This window comes from Haemorhous mexicanus, chromosome Z (genome assembly GCF_027477595.1).
Source record: "Haemorhous mexicanus isolate bHaeMex1 chromosome Z, bHaeMex1.pri, whole genome shotgun sequence".
In the NCBI taxonomy this organism is placed as follows: Eukaryota; Metazoa; Chordata; class Aves; order Passeriformes; family Fringillidae; genus Haemorhous; species Haemorhous mexicanus.
Genome location: NC_082381.1, coordinates 39368855 through 39394096, shown reverse-complemented (window position 1 = coordinate 39394096; position 25242 = coordinate 39368855). Strand labels below are relative to the sequence as shown.

General features: G+C 52.1%; 1 protein-coding gene across 1 annotated transcript in view; it reads left to right on the top strand.

The window, feature by feature from the left end:
* LOC132322485 (centrosome-associated protein CEP250-like) overlaps nucleotides 1-25242 on the top strand; it is a 74338-nt gene that overhangs the window by 11735 nt on the left and 37361 nt on the right. Inside the window, exons 12-29 of the mRNA XM_059836975.1 lie at nucleotides 194-352; nucleotides 683-817; nucleotides 3212-3433; nucleotides 7213-7250; nucleotides 7695-7839; nucleotides 8379-8482; nucleotides 9077-9185; nucleotides 9334-9527; nucleotides 10863-10990; nucleotides 11180-11349; nucleotides 12154-12225; nucleotides 12559-12681; nucleotides 12950-13084; nucleotides 17490-17599; nucleotides 18436-18553; nucleotides 19879-20037; nucleotides 20368-20502; nucleotides 22900-23121. Of these exons, the coding sequence (XP_059692958.1) occupies nucleotides 194-352; nucleotides 683-817; nucleotides 3212-3433; nucleotides 7213-7250; nucleotides 7695-7839; nucleotides 8379-8482; nucleotides 9077-9185; nucleotides 9334-9527; nucleotides 10863-10990; nucleotides 11180-11349; nucleotides 12154-12225; nucleotides 12559-12681; nucleotides 12950-13084; nucleotides 17490-17599; nucleotides 18436-18553; nucleotides 19879-20037; nucleotides 20368-20502; nucleotides 22900-23121 (2478 nt within the window). The remainder of the gene's footprint in view (nucleotides 1-193; nucleotides 353-682; nucleotides 818-3211; nucleotides 3434-7212; nucleotides 7251-7694; nucleotides 7840-8378; nucleotides 8483-9076; nucleotides 9186-9333; nucleotides 9528-10862; nucleotides 10991-11179; nucleotides 11350-12153; nucleotides 12226-12558; nucleotides 12682-12949; nucleotides 13085-17489; nucleotides 17600-18435; nucleotides 18554-19878; nucleotides 20038-20367; nucleotides 20503-22899; nucleotides 23122-25242) is intronic.

Here is a 25242-nt window from a genome sequence, read left to right as displayed (position 1 = left end):
TTAAATGGACCACTTCAAGTTTCCTTGGCTGCAGCCCAGAGGAAAGAGAGCACAGCTGCTTTTCCAGCTAGATTTAGCACTACATTCTGAAACTTTGAGTGAGGATCCCTTTTCCTTGGTTTTCTACTTGAAGCTGTGTTTGTTTTTCTCCTCAGCTGATTTTGGCCTCTGTGCTCTGCTCACACCTGAGCAGAGTAAGCGGAGGTCGGTGGTGGGGACAACTTGCTGGATGGCACCCGAGGTGGTGAGAAGAGAGCCATACGGCCCCAAAGTGGACACCTGGTCCCTTGGCATTGTGGGAGTAGAAATGGCCAAAGGAGAGCCTCCTTATGTTTGGGAGAGCAGTGACAGGGTAAGGGGCAAATATGCTCTCATACCGGTGCCCTTCTGGTCTGTCTCCATTAGACTAAATCCCACTCCCACAGCTTGGAGGAGTTCCAAGAAGGCCCACTTCTAAAAATGTCCCTGGGGCTCACATCAGCTGTCAAGGCAAGATCTGTTGCCCCTTGGAAAAGCTGGGCTTGCACTGGGGCCTTTTTCCTTTTGGGAGAGAAGGCTCATCTCTGGCTGTCTGCTAGGCAAGAAACTGCTGCTGCAGACTGGAGCTTAAAAGCTGGGGTCTAGGTGAGCCCTGAAGGATATGGAAGAATCACGTAGAGTCTCATGTTTCCTTTCACTTCAGGCTAAAGAGCTGATAGCCAAACAAGGCGTACCAGATCTGCACAAGCTCAGGCTACCCCCCTGCTTGTATGAATTTCTGGGCTGCTGCCTGCAGATGGATGCGGACAGGCGAGGCTCTGCCAAGGAACTTCTGCAGGTACGAGGCAAAGCGGCTGCAGGCCAAACAGCTGTTCCTGTCAGGGTTTGCTCCTCGGCCCATCTCCACGCCATCAGATGGGCCCCCCACATAGTAATCTCCCCTCTGGCCGCTTTTCAAATGAGAACCAAGTCGGATCCAAGACTAGTTGAGGTTAGAATGGACTGGTGAAGGTCATTTAGTCCAAAGCCCCTGCCACTGGCAAGGACATCTTCAAGTAGATCAGGCTGCTCAGAGCCCCACTGCACCTGACCTTGAATGTTGCCAGTGGTGGGGCACCTCGCAGCTCTCTGGGCAGCCTGTGCCAGGGTTTCAACACTCTCCTCATAATGAGTTTCTTCCTTGGAGCCTATCTGAATTGACTCTCTTTTAGTTTAAAACCATTCTCCCTTGTTCTCTTGCAATTGGCCCTGCTAAGAGATGTGTCCCCATCTTTCTTCTAAGCCGCTTCAAATAGTGAAAGATCTCCTCGAGAGACCTTGCCATTTTGCAGGCTAAACAAGCCCAGTTCTCACAGTGGTTCCTCAGAGGAGAGCTCCCACCTTCTGGTCATTGCTGAGGCCCTCATTTGCTCTCAGCTGGTGTATTCAGGTTTCCTTGGTAGCAAAGGAACTGAAGTATTGCAGTGCTGGGGAAGGAGGCCTGCAGTGGGGCTTGAAGAACACAACAAAAGCAGTCCCTGCCAAGCAGTTCTAGATTGATCTATGAGAAGGTGGGAGCTTTGTGGGAGCTGACTGTGACCATCCGAGGGCACCCGGCTTGTCCCTCCTGCCCCTCTCTTAGAGGTTTCTGCCAGCCCAACGGGGACAGCTGAGCAGGATTTGTGCCAGCCCCATGAGGTGCCTGGCCCGCTCAAGTAGATGAGAACCGCTGCAGCTTTGCTGCCACGTTTTGAGGCAGACAGGCAGCTGGGGACCGCGCCACTTCCTCGGCTCTCCCTGCTGTGAAGGCAGATGCCAGCCAGCCCAGGAGGAGGGGGGCATGCCAAGACAGACACTGCTCTCCTTGCAAGCCAGAGCTGAGTCCATCTGCGCTCTGCTGCTTGTTTCTGTGTGCTTGTGGGTGCTAGAGGAGCCCAGCTTGACCCTGTTAGAAGCTCAGTTTGGAAAATAATGGCTCATTTTTCCTTTGTCTCTTAATTTGGTTGCTTTTGTTTCTTTTTCCCTTTGGGCAGCATCCATTTCTCAAGCTAGTGGAGCCTCTCTTCAGCCTCTTCTGAGTGCCTGATTGCTGTCATCCCTGCAGCAAAGCAATGCAGGAAGCAGAGGACATGACAGGGACCACTTCAGCACGTAGAGAATGGAGCCTCTGAGAACAGGCAGAAATCCTGAGGAGAGAGGGCCCAGGAAACAGGCAGACTGAGACATGAGTAGGAAAAGAAGGTGCCATCTCCTTTTCTCCCTTCTGCTGATCCTTCTTCTAAATTTCTGCTTAGGACAGCATTGCTGGAGGGCACAAAGTCACTCCTGATGTGCAGATTTGAGGAAGGCAGGAGTGGCATTGCAAGCCTGAAGAGAATGAGAAGGCCAGAGCTGTGTCTCAGGAGGAGGGAGCTCCCACAGGAAGGCACCTGTAGAGCCAGGCTAGAGCTGTGGGAGAGGGCTGGATGTCAGGCTGCTGAGGAGGTACCTGTGGGTACCTCCTGGGAACATCCTGTGCATTCCTTGTCCCATGGAGCAGTGGACTGCGTGTGTGCTAGTCTGGCCAAATTGATCAGAATGGTTGGCTTCCTGGATTCCCTTTAGACTCCTGCCTTGTCAGCAGTCATTGGAGACAAAATACTTCACAGAAATGGATTGCCTTTGGGGCTGGTTTCATACTGCTCTTGTTTCATGACTGTTTTATGACTACTGCTATTCCTTCTACAGATCACCTGGGCGCACACCAAGCACTCAAGGTGCTTTTCCAAGGAAAAGGAAGGAAACTTGCAGTGATTCAATTGCAGAAGTGGAGGAGATGACCAGGAGCACTTCAGGATTACTTTCTCCATTGCCAGCTCGGAGCCAGACTCAGAAGAAAAATCAAAGAAACCCTCAAGCCACTTGGAAGATTCCCTTCCTGGACCATTACAGGCAGATCTCTGTGGCTCACTGGTGTACCCATGACTGGCAGCAAAAAGGAGGAATGTCCAGTGCCACACCCAGGTTGGGCCATGAGTGGTTGATCCACGAGATGCCTGGACCGGGAGCAAAGCCGTGGGTGGGCTCACCTACAAATTGTGTGCAGACTTGGAGGTAGGTGCCACAGGCAAAGTCCATCAGTTTTGCCTGTCCGTAGCCAGATGGAGGAGGATGTTGCCTGCTTTGATGTCCCTGTGCAGGACCTCACAGCTGCTGCAGAGCCTCACGGCCTCCAGCACGTGGTGGAACAGCCCCTGCACCTGTCTTCTGACAGCAATGCCCACACAAGAATGAAATCAAAGAGGTCCTGGAATCGCTCTGGGCGCTTCATCACCAACAAGAAGTTTTGGCAGAGCTCAAACCAATCCAGGAGCTAGACAACACCATGCAACCCAGTGGCCACCTTATTCAGCAGTTCGATCTCCAGGAGTATGCAGATGCTGTTGGAACGTGGGACGACCACAATGCCATCAGTGTGGCCGATGCTGTGCCACACGTCTGGAAGCCCTCAGCCAGCCTGGGATGCTCTGTGCCCTCTACTAATCTCACTTTGCTCTCCCTCAAGGCGTCCTGGAGGCTTCCACCCTGCCAGGCCTCGGCTTAGCCCACCCAGCACTGTTGTCATCATATTGCAAAGCTCTCATACTTTCTCAGTGATTTCACATAGGCAGCACTTCACAGCACTGACTCTTTCTTCCTCACAGCCAACAGCTCTAACTCTCTTCACAGCACACCCAACAAATTCTATCTCTCTTCTCAGCACAGCCAACCCACTCTTTTGTAGCACTCTTCTTATTGGATACAGCTGTGGCTTGCTAAGGGCAGGCTTGTTCCTAATCTTTGGTGATGAGTACAGCTGCAATTCCTCAGGTGGGAGACTACCTTCTACACTATCTTTATTTTCTTACATTTTCTCCCTCCACACAGCATGTCCCAGTTTCTGCTGCTGACCCCACTCCCTCACTAGCCCATATCAATGATGAGTGCAATCTCATGACACAATTTTATGGCCACCTGATAGCCAAGGGGAGCAGCGGGCTGAGCTTTCTGCCCACTCTGCCAAGCCCCATCCTCTTCTCCCCTCACCCTCGTCTGCCGCCTGCCAGACCCCCTCTCACTGGGGCGCGCTGTGCCAGGCACGTCCCCTTGTAGACGCTGCCAAAGCCACTGCGCCCCAGCAGAGAACCCGGCCTGTTTCACCCCCGCAGGGCCTCCTCTGCCTTCCCTGCGGGCCGAACGTGGCTGGCGGCGCTCGGCCCGGCTCCTGGAAAGGCCCCGACCGCCCCTCAAATGCCCCGGGCCCGGCACACCTGTCTGAATGGGGCCCCTTATTTCTCCTGAGCACTATCACCAGCTCTCCTAAGGAGAATAGCGATTTTTGAAAGAAATTGAAATCTATGTCTTTAAAACAAACTTCAAAGAGGCTCAGGAGACCCATTAGACAGTTCTAGGATTGCTTCAGAATGAGATGTTTCACCCTGGCTACAATAAGCAAGCAGTCTTCTGTCTGAAGAGCTCAACTTTTATCTGATTAAAACCTCTGATATGGAAAATTTGAAAACTGACCGTGATCCCTTTATTCCTACGGATGTGGACACTGAAGTTCTACAGAGCCTTCCCAGGTGAAGCCAAGGCAAGCGCCGCTGCTGCTTCTGCTGTGCCAGAGAGCCCGGGCCAGGCAGGGATGGCACTACTCTGCCTGGGCTGTTTCTGCTTCCAGAGCTGGGCAGTGATTTTGAGCAGCTGGTGGGAGAACGAAGGGGACTTTTCCTGTGCCAGCACTTATGGACGTCCTAGGGCCACCTTCAGGGCAGAGTTCCTGCCCCAAAAAGTAAAGCAGAAGGACACAGTTGGAAAATGCCTCCTTTGAAGCCTTCCTCTCTCTTGGAAAGGAGGGAGCCAAGGCCCAGGCCGAGCAGCAGAGCCCGACGCCCCCTCCGTGCCTGCAGTGAGGGGCGGCTGCTGCTCGGCGGCACCAGAGGAGGGGAGCGCCCCTGCGCGGGAAGGGCGGGGCGGGGAAGCCGCCAGGGGGCGCCCGGGGCGGGGCGGGGCCCCTCTGTGAGGGGGGAGAGCCTCGGGCAGCTGCGGAGCCACGGACGGGACTGTCCGGCCGCAAGGCACAGGCCAGCGCGATGGACAGCGCCAGGGCTGGGCACAGCTTAAGCGCAGGCTGACCGGCAAGGGAATGTTCCCAGCGAGTGCAGCATTTAGGCCTCCTGATGGCCAGTCCTGCACTGAGCTGGCAGGGCACAAAGCCTCCTCAGGCAGCGCTGCCTCCTCTCCAGACTTCCTGCAATGCCTTTGCTGACAGGATGAAGTCAGCCAGGCTTGGGGCAGGCTCAGCTGATGTTGCAAAGAGCTGCTGTCCAAAAAGAAAAGCGAGCAGTTGCGCCCATGAGAGCACCCACAGAGTGAGGGCTGCTCCAAGGGCACTCCCTTCCATGCCGAGGACACTGGCACTGCCCCATACAGAGGATGTGTCCCTGTCATATTGACAACACAAACGCTGTTCCAGTGTCATGCAAACACCTATGGGTAGTTTGTTACTCAGATTTTTTTCCCCACTAAGGTGGAGTTCTTCCTTGAGCGAGCCCTAGAGCTTTCTGGTAGATGTTAGCCATGCAGGAAATGGGCAGGAAGGACGGCATTCCAATTTAGGGAACTCACAGGAATATTACCAAAGCATGATTTCATCCTTAGAGTTTAAGCAAGGGTTGCTTGTTTTAGTCAGAAGCGTTGTTGGCCAAAGTACCCAGCGTGTGCGCTTGATGCCTGCTTTGCGTTACTTTTGGATCCTTTGAGCTGTGGGTTATGGACTGAAAGAGAGGATTGTGCTGCTTTGGGACAGACGAGAACTTTCCGGGCTCTCTTTTGATTTAGCTGGAGAGAAGGTCCGGTTGCCATGCACGAATTCACAGAGCAACCCAGAGCAGCTGCTATTGTGATGCATCAGAGGGCTGCCACGTCACAGCATTGTCACGAGGAGGTTGCCCTGGTGCAGGCAAGGCCTCAGCGTCCAGAACAGCTCTTGGCGTTCTTGTTGCAGGAGGATCCTGTACAGAGGAGTTCTCTGGCAACAGTCTGTGCCCCGAAAAGGGAGTCTTTTTCTTTTGCCTGCCATTGTACGAGTTGGTAGACTCGTGTAGGCATCCTTTTGTTTCCCCTGCGGTTGTAGGGTCTGCAGACACGTACAGGTGTACTTTTAGTTTTCTTTTTTTTTTTTTTTGTACGGTCTGCAGACTTGTGCAGGTGTCTTTTGTTTTTTCCCTTCTCTTTGTACAGTCCGCAGATTGCTGCGGGTGTCCTTCTTTCCTCTTTTCCTTGCACAGTCTGGGGACTTGTGCAAGTGGGTTTTCCTTCCATTTTTGTTTTACGTCCCGACGACTGAAGCAGCCCTGTTGGAACGATGGAGCAAATCCGTAGGGCAGTCAGCAGGGCTTTTTCGGCCGTGTCAGCCCGCAGAATTGTTAACGGTCTGAGACGTAAGTAGAGGTTTGTTCCTTGGGGGCAGCACATTGAAAGAAAAATGCCATAAAGATGCCATAACTTTGGTAAAGCTCCTGCCAACAGTTTCAGCCAAAAAGAGGGTGTCCCTTGCCCAGCAGGGTGTGGACAACTTCCAAAATGCAGACTGGGAGAGTTTTGCAGGCATCCTTCTAAAAACTGTGCAGTTCTCTAAGGGACTTAGGGAAGGCATTGTTTTTCTGCATTCCCTCCTTAAAGAATGTGCCTCTCCAACTGGAACCCGTCCGTGTACCACAAGAGGGATTGGCTTTGCACTGGAGGGCAAACTGCTGAGCAGATTGTGTGGGCTCCTGAACCCCAGAGCTGGGCCTGTGCTGTGTCCAAACAAAGCTGCAAGCACCAAGAGGGGTTTGGCAGAAGCTTTTGTGGGGAATTGTTTACAGCAACCACGGGGGACATGCTGCATGCAATTTCCAAAAAGAAAAAGGAAGTCCAGGCAAGAGCGGAGAAGAAAGCTGCTTTAGTTGTAGGGTGGACAATGAGCTGCAGTGTAGGCACTGACTGCTAAGGAACAATTTGCATCTTCCCGACCCCAAGTTTCTAGTTCCTTAGTAGCAGAGCTGAGCAAAAGGTAGACACAGCCTGGGGTATTGGCCTGCAGTCTTGCTTGCTGTGCTACAGAACTGGTCCTCCTGGTAGAGAGGCTGTGAAAGGAAAAGGCTCTCTCCTTGGGTGGCCTGGTTCTGTGGGATTCCTCAGCACCAGCAATTTTCTAACCTCACCTGGTTTGTTTTCCCTTGGCCCCGGCAGGTCGCCTCAGACGTGGAAGGAGTCAAGTCCACAGTTCGGTGAGTGGGACCGGCACCCTTGACATTCCTGGTCCCTGAGGATGGTGGAGCAAGCTGTGGCCTTGGCCTGTTGCAGTTGAGTGCCAGGCTGGCAGGCCAAAAGGAAGTCCTCGTCAGTCCATGTCTGCATGAGCACTACCAAAAGGATTCCATCAGTTTCCTCCTTCTCCATTAAGGAGGTTTCAACTAATGAAAGTCAACTTCTGCAGACAGAAGGCTGCATGCTGATAGTAGCCTGCCTGAAATATCTCCTTTAGAAGCATATGCAGTCCTGTTGAAACATTAGTCTCATCGGCCCACTTGAAATGAGTTTTAGTGACTGAGGATCCCACTTGTATTGAAATTCACAGCTTCTCACTAGGACCACTGGTGATAGAGCTCAGGAGAAATTAGGGCCTCTATGACAGCTTACTCCCTGTCCCTCACGCTGCTGTCTGCCTGCAGAGCACCACAGCAGCAGCAGCAGCAGCAGAACCTGCTCTGGCTCGCTCTCTTCCTCCTGAGGCTAAAGGGGAAGCCAAGCTCAGCAAATCTCCACATGTTGTCAGTCCAGGGCCTGAGCATCCTGCACCAATCAGTGGCAGCTTTGGTTGCTTCAGTGCAAAGCTTTGGTGCAGTGCAGAGCTGCAAGTTTCTGAGCAGGCAGAACTTGCCCTTTGTGGCTAAAGGTGCTGAGGGCTGGAGTCCTGCCATGACTTAGTGCTTCAGCCCAGCCACTGACACGTGGGAAATGGGGTCTGCACTCTCACAGGCAGGCATCATTTTCCTGCCATTCTGACAGGGACTGTGAACTTGCCTTGGTGTCAAAAAAGCAGTAGCATGATGTGCTTTAGTGCTACTGGTGAGAAAGTGAGCCCTGTTGTGCCCAGTGTCTGTGCAGGCTCCCTGCTGCCAGCAGAGAGAGCGGTCCCAAGGCACAGTTCACAGCCTTGTGGGGAACAGAGGAGCCACCGTTGCTGCAGGGACTTGCCAACACAGAGTTAGTTGGTTACCCACATAAAATCCCCCACACAACAGCTTCGGCCTTTGAAGCTGTTGTGTGTCCGCTTGCTGCTTCTTGCAGCTTTCAGGAGCCAACTGCCCTGCTCCTTATTGCTTCTTTTGCTTTTTTCCTGCCCATTCTTGCAGGCCCCGCTGGGAGAGCCTCTTGCCTCTCAGGACTTCTCGGCCCAGGCGGGAAAGGCAGAGCGGGAGCAGAGCACAGATAGAGTGTGCAGTGCCCAGGAGTTCAGGTGTGTGTTAAGCTATCTTGCTTTCTCTGAGCAGGGGTGGGAATTGCTGGGTTTAGGAGGCCCAGAGTCAAAGAAGAAATTTGGCTCTCTCATCGTTTGACTTACTCAGCATAGATGGGGGAAAACACCTCGTGGGTAGGTCTGGCTGCCAACCCAACTTCAGCACAGCTGCCTCCTGAGACTCGCTTCTCAAACCTTGACAAAAAGTATGCTGAAGTGGACCAGAGTAAAAGCAAGGGAGGCTCAGGCTGGCCTTATGGACAGAAAAGCTTTGAACTGCAGAGGCAGCAGAACAAGCACCTCAAAGAGCTTGTGCAGATTCCACCCTTGGAAATTTGGAAGCCCCAGCTGGGTAGAACCTTGAGCAGCCTGTCCAAGCGGCCATAGCTGACCCCAAGTTCTTGGAGCTGAAGATGGGCCTAGAGGCTTCCTTGAGTCCCTGCCACCCTAATTCATCTTGGGATCCTTTGATTATTGGATTGGAAAGTTGTACATAGCTCCTCCGCAGGCTATAACTCGCAGGCTCTTTCCTTGTTGCATTAGTGAAAGCAAGAGTAATTGTGGGAGTGCTCATCTGGCTGCATTTGAGAGCAGGCGCCACTCCTCACAAGAGAGGGCGTTGGAAGTGGCAGCAGAGAGAGCAGAGGAACCGCAGATTCCGAGGGATCCACTGAAGGAAGAGGTTCCTCTGGCAGTGCCAAAGGTATGCACACCTTATTCCCAGGCAGCACTTGTGGGACAGGGAGCCACCCCTAGCAAGACCACCGCAAATGCTACTTCTGGCAGCAAGCCAAGACCGAGAGTGTCTTCTTGTTGTTCCTCTTGAAAAATGGTGCCCCCTCTGCTTCCAGGTTTGCCGCCGGCAGCGGACAGCCCACAGGGGTCTGGAGAAGCTGCTCCAGGAATTCTCTCGCCAAGGGCACACCCTGTCCCAGGTGTGCAGAGAGAAGGCGGCGCAGGCACAAGAGAAGGCTGCCCTGGAAGCCCGACTGACAGCCATGGAGCGGGACCTACAAGGCCTTTCAGAGCAGCTGGCAGAGGCCAGGTAAAGGCAGGGAGGAGCACCTGGGTGGGACATTATTGAAGGTCTGGAATGACAAAGGGGGTGAGTGTTAAGTCAGGACTTTCTGCCTCCTCTGTGCGCTGCAGATGTTTCTCAGACAGAGAAGCGAAGAGACATGACAAAAAAGGATAATGTGACCTGAATGTCACTTTTCTCTCAGCTCAAGCTATCAAAGCTCTTTTAGGCACCCGCCTGGGACCCCTTGCACATTCCCGTGCCATGTGCAAAGCCAGCCATCTTGGCACTGACATGAGTGCTAAGGAAACTGTGCAGATGTTTGCTGAAACCGGGAACTTCCCTCTGGTTTTGGTTTCTTTTTCGGTGCATGTGAACACCAGTCTTTCTTTGCCAGGTAGTTAGACATGGCATTTTCAGAATTGAAGGCTCTTACATGTGAATGTTGTCAGTAGAGTGCTGATGCTTCAGGAGAAAGCTGGAGGGTTCTGCTGAAAATCTTGAGACCCTTCTGAGCTAACTCTTGTGAATTATAGTGCAGGACTTAGAGTTGCTTACAAGCAGCAGCAGAAGAAGAGAAAGGTCTTGTGGCTTCTCAACAGTGTCCGGGGATTCTTGCTGAGCACTGATTCTAGCTCACTTGTCCACCAAACTCTGTAACCTGTCAACGTCCTTTGGCTTGTCCCTTTATAGTGTCAAGATGTTTGGGCACTGCTGGCTTGCTTTGCCAAAAATCAAGGAAGCAAGCATTCTTGTTCATGAAAATCCAGTAATTTAAATGGCAGGATACCTGCCATCCCTCCCCCAAGACAGTTCTTGATCAGCTAAAAACCTAGTTCTGGTTTCTCACTCATGCTGCTAGAAGCCGGAACTTTCATGTATCATTCCCTGCATTCCTATAGTCCAGTTTTCTCTGGTAAACAAAGTATCTCTACATAAGCTAGGAAAAGCAGTAAACATTGAAGAGTCAGCCAAGAGAACACTGGGTTCTGTCCCCCTGCAGAGTGACTTGGAAGTGCTGATCAGCTCAGGGCTGTGAGCAGAGGCTGGGCTTTTGCTTGCTGGCAGAGATTTGTGGGCACAGCCACCCATGAGGAATACATCAGGCAACAGCCATTTGAGCTTTGCTGAGATCCAACTCAGCTGGCCTTTCTGTGCTTGGCTAGGTCATGAGGAAAAGCTGGCCAACCACCTGGAGGGGCCTGCTTTGCTATTTTAAGTGGCAGAAACCATCTTGCTGTAGCTGAGTTTCCATGCATGCTGTTTTTCATGCTGAGGTGTAGGGAACTGAAGGCACGTCTAACTGGAAAAACAGCCCCTTGTGGGCCAGGAACAATTTCTCTTCATCTTCACCACTTGTAGGTCAGAGAAGGAGAGCCTGCAAAGTAGCCTGCTGGAGGCTCAGCGGCACGTATCGGAGCTGGAGATCACCAGGAGCCGTCTGGAAGCCCAAGTGCGCACAGCCACACGGGCCCAGGAGGTGATACTCGGTGAGAGCCTCGTGCGCTTTGTTTCTGGTGATGGCCCAGCCTAGTGCAGTTGCACCACAGGCAGCTCTGTCCTCAGGGCTTCTGAGGATGGAAGGAGATGAGGGCAGGTCCCTTCTTGCCTGGAACTGAAAGTCATTAGAGGCCTCTGCTTGTGTCGTCTCTGACTGTTGCCGTTTGTCGTGTTTGCAGAGGATGTGAAGGGCCTTCATCAGGAACTGCTAGCTATAAGATCTCTCAGCAAGCAGCAATGTGAAGAAATGACTCAACAGCTCCGCTGGGCAGACGAGCAGTGCAGCATGGCTCTCAGACGCTGGCAATCTGCACAGGAAGAGGAAAAAAGGAAGCTCCAGCAAAAAATGGTAAGCCACAATACGCACCTGAACTTTTCAGGTGCGTACCGTGGGCTGGCTTAGCAGAAGAGCAGCCTGAGCGACATGGCTGCAAGCATGTGCTCTACACAGTGCTGGGCCAGGCAGCAGAGGCCTTCAAGGGTTCCTACTAGAGAGCCTGGGTAGACCAAGACGATGGTGTCGGGACAGTACATGCAGCCACGGTTTCAGGTCGGGCCTAAACCAATGTCCCCAGAGAGATGGGTGGTCACCACCCAAAGCATGGCAGCGAATGATCTTCCCCGCAGCTTCGTGCCCTGCAGCAGACGGCTGCTGACCTTGCTGCACTCTGCAGTTCCAACAACTGGGTTCCCTGCTTTCTGTCCTTCCTCGGTGGACAGAGAGTCTCCCCTTTGGGCTTGAAGCATACGCAAGAGGTCCCTTGTTGCTGCATTTCAGCTGGTGGCCTGTCTTGTGACTAGGGCATCAGGGTGCTGGCCTCCTCCTCGTCCTGCAGTCCACCCGCAGTTTTTCCTTGATCAAAGGGCCCCTCTGTTCTTAAGTCCCCCCACTTTGAGAACAGAGTCTCTGAGAGAAGGCAGAAGAGGGGCTAGGAACCAGGCAGCCGTCAGAGTGAGGAAAGAAGGCGGAATCTCCTTTTCTTCCACCTGCTGACCCTCCTCCGAAGCTTCTGAAGTTGGAAGTGCGGGAGGGCACAAAGTCACTACTGGGCACTCTTCAGGTGGGGGGCTTGTGGGAGGGATGAAGGTGTCCTTTTTGTCTTTGGGGAGCACGGCTGGGACTTCATCTGGAAGTGCCTCTTTCTCTCTTCAGAAGAGACGTCTGGAACGGCAGCGCTTGGAGGCACAGGCGATGCTGGAGGAACGCGAAAGCTTCCTGGCAGAGGTACAGAGGGGGCAGGAGAAAAGGCTGCTTGAGATGACGCAGGATGTTGCCATCAGGCAACCTGAATAAGAAAAGATACGAACCAGAGCCAATCAAGAGGCAGCACAGAGTGAGAAAAGAGAGTTTGTGTGTTGCTTTGGACTCCTCTGGGCTCCTTATGGGCACTGCTTCTCTGGACACTGTCTGTCTGGGTGCGACTGTCTCTTAGGTGGCTCTTGGTAAACATGAGAATGAGAACAAAATGCTTTTGGAAAACATGCGCACATCAGCCTTGGTTGTCGCACAAGTGGCATGCGGGACATTAAAAGCCCTCTTCTCTTTGTTTCGGTGCAGCTCCAGGCTCAGAAGGCTGCTGTCTCAGCCAAGGTGCACCAGCTGCAATGGGAGCTAAACCAAAGCCGGCAGCAGCTGGAGCAGCTGAGGCAGCAGCTGAATGAGGAGCAGGTGAATGGGCAGGTGAGCCTGACTAGGCAGGGTGCAGAGGGAAGGGCAGTGATGGGGGCATGAACTGGACATCTCAAGAAAGGGGAGGCGAGGACTCCCCTTTCCTTACTGCAGGCACTGGGAGCACAGAGCTTGGCAGGTTCCAGCGCTGAGCACCAGGAAGAAGAGTTGGGATGGAAGGGTGAGGGCTGGGTGGAGAAGCAGAATGGAAGTGCCTATGAGACTTGGAGAGGAGAAGCCTGAGTGTGATGGCAGGAGCTAGTAAGACTTTTCTTGACAGAATATCAAAGACAAGATGCAGGCAGAGCTGCAGGAAGCTTGGAGGATGATGAAGGCAGTGGAGGAGAGGCACAAAGAAGAAATGGAAAGGATGTGCAAGATCCAGCTGCAGTACAGGCTGGCAGAACAAAGGCAGGTGAGTAAAAGGGCAGTAGGCACTGCAGTCATGCAAACAAGTGGTCTCTGCTCTTCTCACCTTTCCCCTGCAGAGCAGCAGGTGGATGGGGGCAAGGCCTCTGACTGCCATGCTCTGTGGTCTGCACTGCAGCTAGCCAGCACGACCCTTACTGGGCCACTGAATCTCAGCTTTGCTGCCCTGGCCAGCAGGGCTAGTGCTCTGGCCAGTGGGCCAGCAATCCTGTGAATGTATTTCTCCTGGCTTCTTAGTGCCCACTTTGTTTTTTGAGGGGTTTGTTCAGGTGAACACGGTGACCCATGCACATTCTGAACAAGTTGTTCCTTTGCAAGGTGAATGCAGGCCTCAGAACGGGGTGAAATTTTAAGTTGTTCTTTCCCTTTCACCATCTCTACTACGGCTGGCTGTGACAAGCTGTAGTCTCTGACTGCTTGTTTGGGTTTGACTTGAGGTGGAAGAGTTGACAGCTCAGCTTGCAGCCTAACACCAGTGTTGTTCCTGATGGCATGCCTTTGAAATGTGCTCTCTGGGGCACCTCTGCCAGTCACATTTCTGACACAAACAAATTTCTTGTCCCAGATGAACAAGGGCTCTGCCATTGCAGCCGCGGCTGCAGCAGCATCCTACGAAGAAGCCTCCTCTCTGCAGCCTGAGAAGCCGAGCAGGAGCAGCTCGCCCCCCTCCAGCCAGCAGAGCGAGAAGCCGTACATGAAACTGCTGAGTACGTCCTGTGGATTTCTTGTGTGATTGAGCAGTGCAGGATAGTGTGTGTGCCTCAGCATGAGCTGTAGCACACGTTCCTCCTGACTTTGGTGTCGGGGAGACATGTTGGACTCCCAACAGAAGCCATTGTTGTGCTTGGAGGCAGCCAGGGAGCACCTTGGGGCATTGCCCTTGAGGGCAGCTGGCTGTGGGTGGGCTTTGCCTGAGCTTCTCTGTGCAGTAAAGGCAAAAGCAGGGCAGAAGGCTGCAGCCGAGCCAGTGACTGAGTCAACATGTGTGTGCTAGTCTGGCCATATTGGTCAGAATAGTTGACTTCCTAGATTGCCTTTAGACCGCATTTGGAGACAAAATAATTCAGAGAAATTGCTTGGCTGTGGGGCTGCTTTCATATTGGTGGTGTTTTCATGACTGCCATCACTTCTATTCTTCCTTCTACAGTTTGCTTGGATAAAAATTCTACATTTTTGTTAGCGTGACCTCCTTGGAAGGAGCATCAGGTGATAGCAAAAATAAGGGAGGAAGGGGGAACATCCCAAATGTTAAAAAATTGTATTCTTAGAAGAATCCCTAGGAATCAGAGAGGAAGGCGTGTTTTCAAAGTGCACCAAACAAAAAAAAAAAAACACTATTTTTTTCTTTTTTCCAATCCTACTTGGATATTTTAGTTGTATGCTTCGGGAGATGCATCAAAGAGATACATCTATGTGGCAGGGCCAGATAAAACTGCCCTGCAGGCAATTCCCAGGAGGAAGCCTGCAGCCCCTCTCCTGCATGTTCCTCCAGGACCAGGCTCTTTGTCACAGCTCAAGCCCAGCCCGTAAATACTCTTGGAATACTAAGCACTGGCCTCAGTCCCTGCACTCTAGGAAGGCACAGCAAGGCCTTAGTGACTCTGCAGTGCAACTGATTTGCTCCTTGCAACTGGTAATAGCTGCCAGTGCAGTGCTGTCAGAGAATAAGTGGTCAGGCATAGAACAGAGCCCAGTTTACTCAGTGTCTGCCATCAGCTGTTGGGACAAAAGGAGAAGAGATCCACTCCTCCTTGGCTCTGAACTCAATGACACCCATCTTCTGTCTTGAGTGGGGTCAACAGCTTGTAACGGTGCTCAGTCTGGCTCTGGCTTCTTCACAGTGCCTGTCAGTGGCCCTTCGTGGGCTTTGCCAAGCTTTTTGTCATACTTGCCCTGCCACTGACAGCTGCTGTGACTGCAGGGGCTGGGGCCTTCCTTAGCTGGGAGGTTCCAGCAGCCGCCCCGTTGCTGCAGCTTTGCCTGGACTCGTGACAGGATCAGCATCTCATTTGTGCAGCCGTCTGTGCCACGGCAGCGCCTGAGGAGTGGCGCTGTCCTTGTTCGCCATCTCGGCTGAGCCCTTTGGGAAGATGGGGCACGTGGATGGTGTTCAAGGGGCCGAGTGCAGTACTAGTGTCTGCTGCAGCCCAGGCTGAAGACAAGGAGTTGTAGTTCTTCCCTAAAAGGAGAATGGACAAAGTGATCTTCAGAACTTTGCCTGCTCATAAATGAAGAGGGTCCTAATTCTTACAGCCATTGGTCTTGGTCATAGCATGAGCTGCTGTGCTCTGAAAATGTCAAGGCATTCTTTAGGCAAACTGCAGGGACATCGAGAAGGTTCCCTCCTCTCCTGGGTTTCACTTTGCAGTATTCTTTCTGCTCTGCAAAAAACAGCTGTTGATAAAAATTCATCCCAGCTCCCAGGGTGCATTGAAACTTTGGAAGTAGGAAACCTTTTGTTGAATCTCACAAGAGAGTGTTAACTGCCAAGAAAATGAAGGGTGCTGATTTTTCAGCCCTCCTTCCCCTATGTAGATGACAACCACTTCCCATGGTGCCAGTTCTTTTCTGGTCTCAGTCTCCTCTGATGGTTTCTCCGTGGCCTTAGTCTCCTGTTCAAAGCAATGTGCAGAGTAAGACTCTTTGCAGGCCATGTGTGTTACAGAGCTGCCTGTCTTACTTGGGCTGCTCTTGTTGTTTGTTCTTGTCCCATTCTTGTTAGCCAACCTGACCATAAATTACTCCGAGCCCCAGAAAGCAGAGCTGAGATTCAGACCTCCTGGAAGTCAGGATCTCTGTTTTGTTTTGAAGTTTGCTTCTTGCATTTTGTTTCTTTCAGGGAGTGTGGTGAGCGTGGCAGATCCAGAAAAGAAATACACTGGATGGAAACTTATTGCCAGAGGGTGAGTTCAGCCACACTTACTCCTCCAGAGCCATGGGTCATGGATGTGGCTGGTGTAATATCAAGAGGGAAGCCAGGCAAAGGCTGGTGGTTTAGGGACACTCCAGGCAGCAGAGAGCTCCTGCCTGGGCTGCCTTTTGCTTCTCAGCACTGAACAGCTTCTCTGTTCTTGCCGCTGTTCTGTTCCTAGGGGTTTTGGAACTGTTTATAAGGCCTTGGACGCTGCCACAGGACGAGCGGTAAGTGCCAACAGCCCTTGCCAAATGTGCAGCTCTTGAGCGCTTTCTCTTGTGATGTGATCTGTGGGCAGAGCTTTGTGTTACCTGTCTTTGCTGCAAAGGCTGCCTAGAGGCAGGCTGCAAAATGCGTTTTGGAGGGCCTTTGTCTTGCATTGTGAATGAATGTGAGGAAGGCGCTGGTGTCTTTCCAAGAAGGCCATGCTAGCTTGGTCTTACTGGATAAGTGTGCAGAGATTAGCTGATGGCAACAGCCATCATTCTGGCCCAATTCCTCTTTAAGCCCAGGTTCAGACACAGATAGCATTTCCCATTGTTTCACGAGGTACAGTTTGAAAAGACCTAGAAAGGGAGAGATCTTGTCTGGAGTGCAGTTTTGTGTTTCAGTCCTGTGGAACCTGGGTCCCACACACACACACAAGCGTGCACAGATCAGTGAGAAGAAGCTGATGAAGAGCCTTAAATAATACCACCTTGTGTTGGTCCTTTCTCGCTGACATTCCATTACAGAGATGTTATTTGTACTGAACTGACATGCTGGTGTCTTGCAGAGTCCCACTGCTCATTGGGGCTAAACGTTCAGAGTCCTTAATTCTCATTTCTGGCTCTCAGAAAAAACAACTCCATCTTCCTGGTAGCTCCTTATCCACCTGCAGTGCTGTGCTCAGCAACTGCACTTGGGGAGGGACGTCTACAAGGAATCTGAAAGCCCCAAGACCTGCAGTGCATCCATAGCGGTCCACAGAAAGGATTATTCATTTTTTAACCCACTCAATAACTACATGTCTAAAGCGTCTTCAAGAATGTTCTTCAGAGATGCAAAATCCAATCTGAAGAAGTTAGGATGTGCTAGGACGGTAACTTTCCTTCGAGTTGCCTTGGAGTTCTTTTTCAGACAGCCTTTTCTCTGTAATGTATTTGTGTATTTACGTTGGAGCACAATCAAGAATGGCAGCAGTTTCTGATCAAACACTGATCAAAACCCCTAGAAATGCTAACATATTTTCAGCAGGTTGAGTTTCTTTTCACAGAAGCAAAATCACTTTGGCTTGCAAAACACGTGTAAATGATAACAGTAGTGATAAACAAGGTCTAGTTGAGGAGTCTGCAAGGGTCCAGAGTGCAATTAGCACATGGCAGTTGATGGTTTAGAGTCCCTTTTTACCAAGGTGACAAGGCTTCCTGGCCCCTGAGTGCACGGAGATAGAGGCCCTTGTAATGTCTGTTCCTAACGGCATTCAACGTCATCACAGGTGGCCATAAAGGAAATTGATCTCCAGCACCAGGGCTGTGAGGAAGTATTGAAAGAAATCCTGGTCATGAGGGAAAAGAAGAGCCCCAATATTGTCACCTACCTAGAAAGGTAAGTAGTTCTGGTATTTTTATGGCAATGTCAGTTTCCATCCACGCAAGGCAAAGGTTTAAGAGCTCTTTGCTCAGTGGCAGAAAATTGATCTTGCTATTAACATCAATCCACTCCCGTAGGAGGCATGGAAGGAGATTGTACTTTGTCCCCAAGAATGGTTCCTGGCATCCAAAAGCTTAAAGATTGTTCTCAAGAAACCTGGCTCTCTTACTAAGCCAGTAGCTTGTATGTTCACTTGCTGGATGTTCTTTTGCTGTTTTGGGGCATGATTTCTTTTTTGGAGTGTCCGAGGAGAAGTGCTGAGAGAGCATCATGGAAATTAGTTCCCTTGTGCTGTTCCCACTATTTTCCATTGCCTTGCAGGCCAAAAGACTAGGCTAGGAGCCACATTATTTGCTGGGTTTGAAATTGTTTTTCCTGTTTGCCACTGTTAGTTCTGCAAGGTTTTCCAAAGGGTGTCGGCAGTGCTGCACCTCTGCCTGCCCGGTGCAAGAGCTGCGAAAACTGTGTCTCCTTGCTACTGGAGTTAATGGTGCAATTTGTGGATGAAGACGATGAAGCAGCTGCTGGAATGTGTCCGCTTCCAGATTTGCCTTTGCTATCACAAAACTGCCGTTTTCCCCTGCCTGCCACCTAAGCCATCTCCTTTCCCACCGGTGTGCATTTAGATGGCACAGATTGCAGGCACTGAATAGCCTAGGTGGAGTGTGTCTTCATTTCATTCCTTCTTCATTTACCAGTGACCTGGAAGCAAAACTCAGCTGTAGTCTTTTCTTCCATATGGCAATTTAGCTGTGCACATTCAGCTCCACACTGTTGTTTTCATCTTCCAGCTACCTTGTCAGTGAGGCTGTCTGGCTGGTGTTGGAGTACATGGATGGAGGCTCTTTAGCAAAAGTGGTCAGCAACAAAAGGATGGCTGTAGGACAAATGGCAACGGTCTTTCAGGAGGTAAGGGATCCTGCTTGTGCTTGGGGTGGCTTGGACAGCCTCATCCTTTGAAAGTGCTGCTAAATGAGTGATTCCATGTTCAGAGCTTTCTTGCTGTGCTGCTCTTATGCTTCAGAGAAGAAAGAGCATCTGGACTGAACTGCCTGCCAGTGTCCCTGCCCTTACTATAGTCTGCTCTTTGCCCTTATCTACTTTTGGTAAACTCTCTTTCTCTTTTTCATTTTTTTTTTTTTTTCTTTTCTGTGCTTTGCCTCACCTGGGCAAACCATTTCCCTGAACATTTCTGCATTGCCTTCTTTGCCTGTAATCTCAAAGATGCTGGTGTCCGAATTTTAAACCAACAGCAAAGCCAAAGAGAGACTCATCTCTCACGGGTTTCAGCTTCAAAAGAGGGCATGGCACCCACCACGGTGCTTGCTGCTGAAAACTGACAAACGACTTGAAATGACTTTCAAATCTGCTGTCGAGGCAGCCTTACAGCCCTTTTCCTCCAGTCTCCCGCCCGACAGTGATCCCCTTGGTACCCAAGGCAGGGACTTTTCCTCCTTTGGCAAACCACTGTTTGTCCCCTGAATGGGGAGAGCGCATCTGCTCTGCAGCAGCGGTCATTCTGACTGGCCTTGTAGGGGACAGTCTCGAGCAACAACTGCTGTTTCCCCCTCAAAGCTAATATGCCTTCCCTTTGAGAGATCCTGTTCTCCCAGGGTTGCAGGAGCAAGCTCTTCCTCTCGCCAACACTCACTGCGTCTTTGAGATCTGTGAATCTTCAGGAGCACTTTCCTTCTGCACGTGATGAAATCAGATCAGGCTAACTTTTGGCCTCCTGTTTCTTTTTTTCTCTCTCAGTGCCTGAAAGGCCTGGCTTTCCTTCATGCCAACCAGGTGATCCACAGAGACATCAAAAGCGACAACATCCTTCTGGGCCAGGATGGCTCTGTCAAGTTGGGTGGGTATTCTTGCTCAGGGCACAGCGGTAGGCTGCTGGGAGTCTAAAGAGCAACAAGTATCAAGAGTAACTTTGGTTTGTGTCTGTCCATTCCAGAGGGAGGGAGGTTACAGTGGAAAAAACTGTAATGTAAATGAGGAAAAAAAATTTAACAATGCCAACACCATTCTCAGGGTGGTGGCTTTGTTAAATGGACCACTTCAAGTTTCCTTGGCTGCAGCCCAGAGGAAAGAGAGCACAGCTGCTTTTCCAGCTAGATTTAGCACTACATTCTGAAACTTTGAGTGAGGAAATCTTTTCCTTGGTTTCCTACTTGAAGCTGTGTTTGTTTTTCTCCTCAGCTGATTTTGGCCTCTGTGCTCTGCTCACACCTGAGCAGAGTAAGCGGAGGTCGGTGGTGGGGACAACTTGCTGGATGGCACCCGAGGTGGTGAGAAGAGAGCCATACGGCCCCAAAGTGGACACCTGGTCCCTTGGCATTGTGGGAGTAGAAATGGCCAAAGGAGAGCCTCCTTATGTTTGGGAGAGCAGTGACAGGGTAAGGGGCAAATATGCTCTCATACCGGTGCCCTTCTGGTCTGTCTCCATTAGACTAAATCCCACTCCCACAGCTTGGAGGAGTTCCAAGAAGGCCCACTTCTAAAAATGTCCCTGGGGCTCACATCAGCTGTCAAGGCAAGATCTGTTGCCCCTTGGAAAAGCTGGGCTTGCACTGGGGCCTTTTTCCTTTTGGGAGAGAAGGCTCATCTCTGGCTGTCTGCTAGGCAAGAAACTGCTGCTGCAGACTGGAGCTTAAAAGCTGGGGTCTAGGTGAGCCCTGAAGGATATGGAAGAATCACGTAGAGTCTCGTGTTTCCTTTCACTTCAGGCTAAAGAGCTGATAGCCAAGCAAGGCGTACCAGATCTGCACAAGCTCAGGCTACCCCCCTGCTTGTATGAATTTCTGGGCTGCTGCCTGCAGATGGATGCGGACAGGCGAGGCTCTGCCAAGGAACTTCTGCAGGTACGAGGCAAAGCGGCTGCAGGCCAAACAGCTGTTCCTGTCAGGGTTTGCTCCTCGGCCCATCTCCACGCCATCAGATGGGCCCCCCACATAGTAATCTCCCCTCTGGCCGCTTTTCAAATGAGAACCAAGTCGGATCCAAGACTAGTTGAGGTTAGAATGGACTGGTGAAGGTCATTTAGTCCAAAGCCCCTGCCACTGGCAAGGACATCTTCAAGTAGATCAGGCTGCTCAGAGCCCCAGTGCACCTGACCTTGAATGTTGCCAGTGGTGGGGCACCTCGCAGCTCTCTGGGCAGCCTGTGCCAGGGTTTCAACACTCTCCTCATAATGAGTTTCTTCCTTGGAGCCTATCTGAATTGACTCTCTTTTAGTTTGAAACCATCCTCCCTTGTTCTCTTGCAATTGGCCCCGCTAAGAGATGTGTCCCCATCTTTCTTCTAAGCCGCTTCAAATAGTGAAAGATCTCCTCGAGAGACCTTGCCATTTTGCAGGCTAAACAAGCCCAGTTCTCACAGTGGTTCCTCAGAGGAGAGCTCCCACCTTCTGGTCATTGCTGAGGCCCTCATTTGCTCTCAGCTGGTGTATTCAGGTTTCCTTGGTAGCAAAGGAACTGAAGTATTGCAGTGCTGGGGAAGGAGGCCTGCAGTGGGGCTTGAAGAACACAACAAAAGCAGTCCCTGCCAAGCAGTTCTAGATTGATCTATGAGAAGGTGGGAGCTTTGTGGGAGCTGACTGTGACCATCCGAGGGCACCCGGCTTGTCCCTCCTGCCCCTCTCTTAGAGGTTTCTGCCAGCCCAACGGGGACAGCTGAGCAGGATTTGTGCCAGCCCCATGAGGTGCCTGGCCCGCTCAAGTAGATGAGAACCGCTGCAGCTTTGCTGCCACGTTTTGATGCAGACAGGCAGCTGGGGACCGCGCCACTTCCTCGGCTCTCCCTGCTGTGAAGGAAGATGCCAGCCAGCCCAGGAGGAGGGGGGCATGCCAAGACAGACACTGCTCTCCTTGCAAGCCAGAGCTGAGTCCATCTGCGCTCTGCTGCTTGTTTCTGCGTGCTTGTGGGTGCTAGAGGAGCCCAGCTTGACCCTGTTAGCAGCTCAGTTTGGAAAATAATGGCTCATTTTTCCTTTTTCTCTTAATTTGGTTGCTTTTGTTTCTTTTTCCCTTTGGGCAGCATCCATTTCTCAAGCTAGTGGAGCCTCTCTTCAGCCTCTTCTGAGTGCCTGATTGCTGTCATCCCTGCAGCAAAGCAATGCAGGAAGCAGAGGACATGACAGGGACCACTTCAGCACGTAGAGAATGGAGCCTCTGAGAACAGGCAGAAATCCTGAGGAGAGAGGGCCCAGGAAACAGGCAGACTGAGACACGAGTAGGAAAAGAAGGTGCCATCTCCTTTTCTCCCTTCTGCTGATCCTTCTTCTAAATTTCTGCTTAGGACAGCATTGCTGGAGGGCACAAAGTCACTCCTGATGTGCAGATTTGAGGAAGGCAGGAGTGGCATTGCAAGCCTGAAGAGAATGAGAAGGCCAGAGCTGTGTCTCAGGAGGAGGGAGCTCCCACAGGAAGGCACCTGCAGAGCCAGGCTAGAGCTGTGGGAGAGGGCTGGATGTCAGGCTGCTGAGGAGGTGCCTGAAGCTGCTGGGAACATCCTGTGCATTCCTTGTCCCATTGAGCAGTGGACTGCGTGTGTGCTAGTCTGGCCAATTGATCAGAATAGTTGGCGTCCTGGATTCCCTTTAGACTCCTGCCTTGTCAGCAGTCATTGGAGACAAAATACTTCACAGAAATGGATTGCCTTTGGGGCTGGTTTCATACTGCTCTTGTTTCATGACTGTTTCATGACTACTGCTATTCCTTCTACAGATCACCTGGGCCCACACCATGGGAATCTCCACTTGAGGTGCTTTTCCAAGGAAAAGGAAGGAAACTTGCAGTGATTCAATTGCAGAAGTGGAAGAGATGACCAGGAGCACTTCAGGATTACTTTCTCCATTGCCAGCTCGGAGCCAGACTCAGAAGAAAAATCAAAGAAACCCTCAAGCCACTTGGAAGATTCCCTTCCTGGACCATTACAGGCAGATCTCTGTGGCTCTCTGGTGTACCCATGACTGGCAGCAAAAAGGAGGAATGTCCAGTGCCACACCCAGGTTGGGCCATGAGTGGTTGATCCACGAGATGCCTGGACCGGGAGCAAAGCCCTGGGTGGGCTCACCTACAAATTGTGTGCAGACTTGGAGGTAGGTGCCACAGGCAAAGTCCATCAGTTTTGCCTGTCCGTTGCCAGATGGAGGAGGATGTTGCCTGCTTTGATGTCCCTGTGCAGGACCTCACAGCTGCTGCAGAGCCTCACGGCCTCCAGCACGTGGTGGAACAGCCCCTGCACCTGTCTTCTGACAGCAATGCCCACACAAGAATGAAATCAAAGAGGTCCTGGAATCGCTCTGGGCGCTTCATCACCAACAAGAAGTTTTGGCAGAGCTCAAACCAATCCAGGAGCTGGACCACACCATGCAACCCAGTGGCCACCTTATTCAGCAGTTCGATCTCCAGGAGTATGCAGATGCTGTTGGAACGTGGGACGACCACAATGCCATCAGTGTGGCCGATGCTGTGCCACACGTCTGGAAGCCCTCAGCCAGCCTGGGATGCTCTGTGCCCTCTACTAATCTCACTGTGCTCTCCCTCAAGGCGTCCTGGAGGCTTCCACCCTGCCAGGCCTCGGCTTAGCCCACCCAGCACTGTTGTCATCATATTGCAAAGCTCTCATACTTTCTCAGTGATTTCACATAGGCAGCACTTCACAGCACTGACTCTTTCTTCCTCACAGCCAACAGCTCTAACTCTCTTCACAGCACACCCAACAAATTCTATCTCTCTTCTCAGCACAGCCAACCCACTCTTTTGTAGCACTCTTCTTATTGGATACAGCTGTGGCTTGCTAAGGGCAGGCTTGTTCCTAATCTTTGGTGATGAGTACAGCTGCAATTCCTCAGGTGGGAGACTACCTTCTACACTATCTTTATTTTCTTACATTTTGTCCCTCCACACAGCATGTCCCAGTTTCTGCTGCTGACCCCACTCCCTCACCAGCCCACATCAATGATGAGTGCAATCTCATGACACAATTTTATGGCCACCTGATAGCCAAGGGGAGCAGCGGGCTGAGCTTTCTGCCCACTCTGCCAAGCCCCATCCTCTTCTCCCCTCACCCTCGTCTGCCGCCTGCCAGACCCCCTCTCACTGGGGCGCGCTGTGCCAGGCACGTCCCCTTGTAGACGCTGCCAAAGCCACTGCGCCCCAGCAGAGAACCCGGCCTGTTTCACCCCCCCAGGGCCTCCTCTGCCTTCCCTGCGGGCCGAACGTGGCTGGCGGCGCTCGGCCCGGCTCCTGGAAAGGCCCCGACCGCCCCTCAAATGCCCCAGGCCCGGCACACCTGTCTGAATGGGGCCCCTTATTTCTCCTGAGCACTATCACCAGCTCTCCTAAGGAGAGATAGCGGTTTTTGAAAGAAATTGAAATCTATGTCTTTAAAACAAACTTCAAAGAGGCTCAGGAGACCCATTAGACAGTTCTAGGATTGCTTCAGAATGAGATGTTTCACCCTGGCTACAATAAGCAAGCAGTCTTCTGTCTGAAGAGCTCAACGTTTATCTGATTAAAACCTCTGATATGGAAAATTTGAAAACTGACCGTGATCCCTTTATTCCTACGGATGTGGACACTGAAGTTCTACAGAGCCTTCCCAGGTGAAGCCAAGGCAAGCGCCGCTGCTGCTTCTGCTGTGCCAGAGAGCCCGGGCCAGGCAGGGATGGCACTACTCTGCCTGGGCTGTTTCTGCTTCCAGAGCTGGGCAGTGATTTTGAGCAGCTGGTGGGAGAACGAAGGGGACTTTTCCTGTGCCAGCACTTATGGACGTCCTAGGGCCACCTTCAGGGCAGAGTTCCTGCTCCAAAAAGTAAAGCAGAGGGACACAGTTAGAAAATGCCTCCTTTGAAGCCTTCCTCTCTCTTGGAAAGGAGGGAGCCAAGGCCCAGGCCGAGCAGCAGAGCCCGACGCCGCCTCCGTGCCTGCAGTGCGGGGCGGCTGCTGCTCGGCGGCACCAGAGGAGGGGAGCGCCCCTGCGCGGGAAGGGCGGGGCGGGGCAGCCGCCAGGGGGCGCCCGGGGCGGGGCGGGGCCCCTCTGTGAGGGGGGAGAGCCTCGGGCAGCTGCGGAGCCACGGACGGGACTGTCCGGCCGCAAGGCACAGCGCCTGGGCGATGGACAGCGCCAGGGCTGGGCACAGCTTAAGCGCAGGCTGACCGGCAAGGGAATGTTCCCAGCGAGTGCAGCATTTAGGCCTCCTGATGGCCAGTCCTGCACTGAGCTGGCAGGGCACAAAGCCTCCTCAGGCAGCGCTGCCTCCTCTCCAGACTTCCTGCAATGCCTTTGCTGACAGGATGAAGTCAGCCAGGCTTGGGGCAGGCTCAGCTGATGTTGCAAAGAGCTGCTGTCCAAAAAGAAAAGCGAGCAGTTGCGCCCATGAGAGCACCCACAGAGTGAGGGCTGCTCCAAGGGTGCTCCCTTCCATGCCGAGGACACGGGCACTGCCCCATACAGAGGATGTGTCCCTGTCATATTGACAACACAAACGCTGTTCCAGTGTCATGCAAACACCTATGGGTAGTTTGTTACTCAGATGTTTTTCCCCACTAAGGTGGAGTTCTTCCTTGAGCGAGCCCTAGAGCTTTCTGGTAGATGTT